This window comes from Talpa europaea (assembly GCF_964194135.1).
Source record: "Talpa europaea genome assembly, chromosome: 11".
Lineage (NCBI taxonomy): Eukaryota > Metazoa > Chordata > Mammalia > Eulipotyphla > Talpidae > Talpa > Talpa europaea.
Window position 1 is genome coordinate 38193571 of NC_140078.1, and position 4213 is coordinate 38197783.

At 46.3% G+C, this 4213-nt stretch overlaps 1 protein-coding gene across 1 annotated transcript; it reads right to left on the bottom strand.

The window, feature by feature from the left end:
• Nucleotides 1-3606: 3606 nt before the first annotated feature.
• LOC311180044 (small ribosomal subunit protein eS27-like) lies at nt 3607-3885 on the bottom strand (the record flags this gene model as incomplete). Its single annotated transcript, XM_084247721.1, has 1 exon — nt 3607-3885. The coding sequence occupies one exon, from the start codon at nt 3883-3885 to the stop codon at nt 3607-3609; it is 279 nt and encodes a 92-aa protein (XP_084103847.1).
• Between the last annotated feature and the right edge of the window lie 328 nt (nt 3886-4213).

Consider the following 4213-nt stretch of genomic DNA (forward strand, 5'->3'; position numbering starts at 1 on the left):
TTCACTCCTCTTGAGAGTAGCCTGGACTTAATCACTCCTAACAAATATAATAAGGAACAATTAGAATTGTTTCTTCCAATGCTAGGTCATAAAGACATTGTCTTTTTCACTTTGGTCTTGTCTGTCTCTTGGCCCAGGCATACTGGGAGAAGCCAGCTGCCATACTGTGGAGACACTTAAGCAGCCCTAAGAAGAGATTCACATGGCAAAGAAATGAGAAGAACTGAGGCCTCTAGCCAGCATCTAAGTGAGTCCACCTCTTTGGAAGCACATCTCCAGCCTGAGTCAAACTCTGAGTTTGTAGCCCCAATCAACAGCTCTAATAGATACTCTTTTTTTTTTTAAAGATGTATGTATGTATTTATTTATTTATACAAGCACTGGGTACAGTCAGAAGCATGGGAGGGTGAGAGAATTCACCAGAGCCAGAGCGGGGAACAGAACAGGCAGAAGGACCGAAGTACACTGCTGAGGGGAGCAGTGGGTGGCAGGAGAGGTCTGCGCGCCATGTGGGACCCTTGCCCGGCTGGCGGGGATTGAACCGGCACTGCAGAGGCTGCCGGCAGCTTCTCAGCCCAGCGCTCAACTGCTGCGCCACCAGGGGAGGCCCTCTAATAGATACTCTTTTGACACCTTGAGCCAGAGTGATCCAGATAAGCTACTCTCAAATTTACGGCACTTGGAAATTGTATGATATAATAAATGTTTATTATTTTAAGGTGCTAGGTTTTGGAGTAATTTTTTACCCTGAATACAGGATGCAATATATACAAACTTCAGGGTCTATCTCTTTCTTCAGACCTTGGAGAGTGATGAATCCCTAGGATTTTAGACCCAGGGTATTGTGGTTGGAACCTAGAAATTTTTCTACCTTCTGTTCTCATACTTGCAAGCAGTACATACATTAACCACTTTGAGGGTACTATCTGTCCCTGCTGGCTCCTCGTCTGAAGAGCTGCCCCATAAAATCTACAAGAACCCCAGCAAGGGGTGGTGACATTGCCTGTGCAGACGCTCCAGGTGCTGCTGTGCCTACTACCTCTGTTGATGCCATTTCATGCTGCTGCTGGTGGCTTGTGTCAAAGCAAAGCCAAACCCTTGGGACTGTTTGTATCACAAGTTCTTTGTCCTTGTCACGAATGAATGTCTGTACTGCTGAGGCCTTGCTCTTTCCATGTCACCCTCAGTTTTGATATAGCTTCCCTCACTCTGGGACTCAGAGATCAATCATAGGGGCAGTTCAGAGAGAAATGGAGGGTAGACAACTAGAGTAAACATGAAGCAAAGTTGTTTTTCCCAGGAGGCTTCTTGGGGCTTGTGAACAGTCCCTGGTAGTGCCCCAATGTACTAGAGATCTAAATTCCTGAATCCCACTGTGAACAGAGTTTGGGTCAGTCTGGACTGTTGCTACATAAACAGAAATCAGCTGAAATGAAAGCCTTCAGTTGACTGTACACTATAATCTATGCGTCACTGCTGCTGTGAGGATTTTGAACCAAATTCTGAGAGGCTCAAATATAAAAACCAGAAGTCAGCCTAGGTTTCCCAGCAGGATGCACATGTTAGACATGATATGGATAAATGACAATCCGATGCTAGAATCCAAACCCCAGCAGGAGCATAACCGTGTGCAGCCTGCCCAGCACAACCCTTCCTGAGGGTGGGGACCCCCGTTTCTCTCCCTGAATCTCTCTCCAACAGCCCTGGCTTCTCTTTCTTCTGGATCCTCCATCAGGAAACACTTCTCTTTGCTTAGAAATGCTCACACAAATGTCTGAAAGGGTAAAGAATTACATCTCAATCCCAGGATGCTTTCATTTTTAGATACATCTGAGGATGATAAAAATAAAGTCCCAGGAACAGATGTATTTGTTTGCAGACCCACTCTGTAGATGGGTTGAGTTTTTGATAGTGCTTTGATGTGCTATTCAAGGAGCTCAGGAGTTTCCCCAATGTTTTTCTTGATTTCATTTCTGAAAAAGCAAAGGCTTTCTTTAAATCCCTTAACACTGTCAGACACTAAATCTAAAGGATATAGCTGAATTCTTTGCTTTATTGCAATGCTGAGAGATTTTCTTGTCTCAAGATCATTTTTTTCTTTATTAAACTGGCAAAATGTCTGTATTGAACCACTGCTTTGAACTTCAGCGGTGGTGGCCTCAGATGCAACCTGTATTGCATATCTTAGCTATAGGTGGAAAAACCACAGTTTGAATACACCAAATTTATTCTTGGAATTGATTACGCTAATAAAAATCACCAAACAGGGCCTCCCCTGGTGGCGCAGGTGGTTGAGTGCAGTGCTGTGAAGCTGTCCGCAGCCTCTGCAGTGCTGGTTCGATCCCGCCCGACCAGCGAGGGTCCCACATGGCGAAGCAGACCTCTCCTGTCTCGCCCACTGCTCCCCTCAGCAGTGTATTTCATCAGTCTGCCTGTTCTGTTCCCCGCTCTGTCTCTGGTGAGTCCTCTCACCCTCCCGCACATCTGGTCTGTACCCCGGATCTTGTATAAATAAATAAAATAAATCTTTAAAACAAATTACCAAACATCTGAGTGTGGCAGATGCCTTGAGAATCTCCCCATCTCATTTGCCTCTTTGACCTTCAGAAGCCTTCACTGTGGATGACCTGCTCCTCCAGGCTCAAGTGTCACAGTCTTTCTTTCTTTCTTTTTAGGGGTGTATGGAGAGCATCCTTCTCCATTTATTCACTGAATCCTCCCTACTTTGAGTGTCAGTGCCTCTGGCTCTGTGGATGCCATGTAACTCATTGCCTGCTTCTCTCTTCTCTACCATATACAGGCCATCACCCCCACACCTGTGCTCTTAACTCCTTATGTTGATGGCTCACTGGAGCACATCCAAACTCTTAGTATAGGGGACAGCTCCTGGGAGTCCTCTGTGTTCTCAGAGCAGAGTCAATGTCCTAGTTATCGAACTGGTTGCATCAGCTAAGTTTGGGTGTGGAGCACCTCCCATTCCCTCTCTAGCCCAGTCTTTGACCGGGCGCTCAAAGAAAACCATCTGTCATCATCTTGTCTGTCATCATCTTACCTCCTACAACTGGTGGCTCTTTGGGCTCCCCTGGATGGGCTTTGGCAGGGCTTCTGTTTGCCCATCACAGATGCATGGCAGCTCTCCTGCTGCCCAAGTCCAGTCCACTCAGGCCTCTTGCAGCTCAGTTCTAGCCACTGTCTCTGGACTTTGATCTGTCCAGGGACTGAGGCTGCACCCTGCATTCCTGCCTGCAATGGTAACCCTACAGATGATGCTCCTGCACAGCCCTTTACTGCACTCCTTGGCCTCTGCCTCTCTCCTTCTCTGCCCCCCTTCACTTTGTCTCTCACTCTCACTGCCCTGGAATTGCAACTCCCATGAAGGATGGTTCGTAAGCTCAGTCTAGGTTTTTGAGCAAGAAGCACCCAGGGTGAGGACACTGATTCTTCTTAAGTAAATTCTTCACAACCCACTTACATATCATTGTGAAGAAGAAACGTGGGGATGAGCCAATCTTCTTTTTCTACTCCTCATTCTCATTAGCTATCAAATGACTTCTTGTCCAATTTCTATTGGTTTTTTATCTGAAACTTATTTATTAGGATGATTTCTCATTCATCTGATTCTGGGTGCTTTTGGTGCTGCGTCTGTCTGAAGGAGCATCCTTCTGTAAGTCTTGCTTTTCCTCCTGTAGGCTGGCAGAGGACAGTGGAGCGGCCAAGACACAATGCTACCGTTTGTGCATGGCTAAAGACGGTGGTGATTTTATAGCATCCTGGGCATTTCACATCCATGAAATAGGAATTGGGGCTCTGCACCAGGCGCTTCTTCTTGTGTTTCCTCTTCTCCTCTTCTGGAGAGGGATGAAGGAGATCCTTTGTGAGAGGCATGTTCTTGTGGGGAGGTCGTCACCGCCAGAAAGGCTTGTCCAATTTCTAAATATCTGAGAAGTCCCTTTTCTCCTGTGATTATCATGTCCTTCCTTAGGTCGGTCCTTAATCTAGTAATTTAAACTATTACCAGGTTCTCTTGTGAGTCTGGCTGCTCATGGCTGCCATCTCCAGGCTGTGCTCAGACACAGGCACTGAAGGGTCTTTTTCAAATGCACACCCAGCTTTCTTCCTTCTCGAAGGGAGCCCTCCATTCTTTCCATCACTCTCCTGGTGGATGAATCTTTTCTAGAGGATTAATCTTTTTAGAAAAAAGGATTTAATTCCC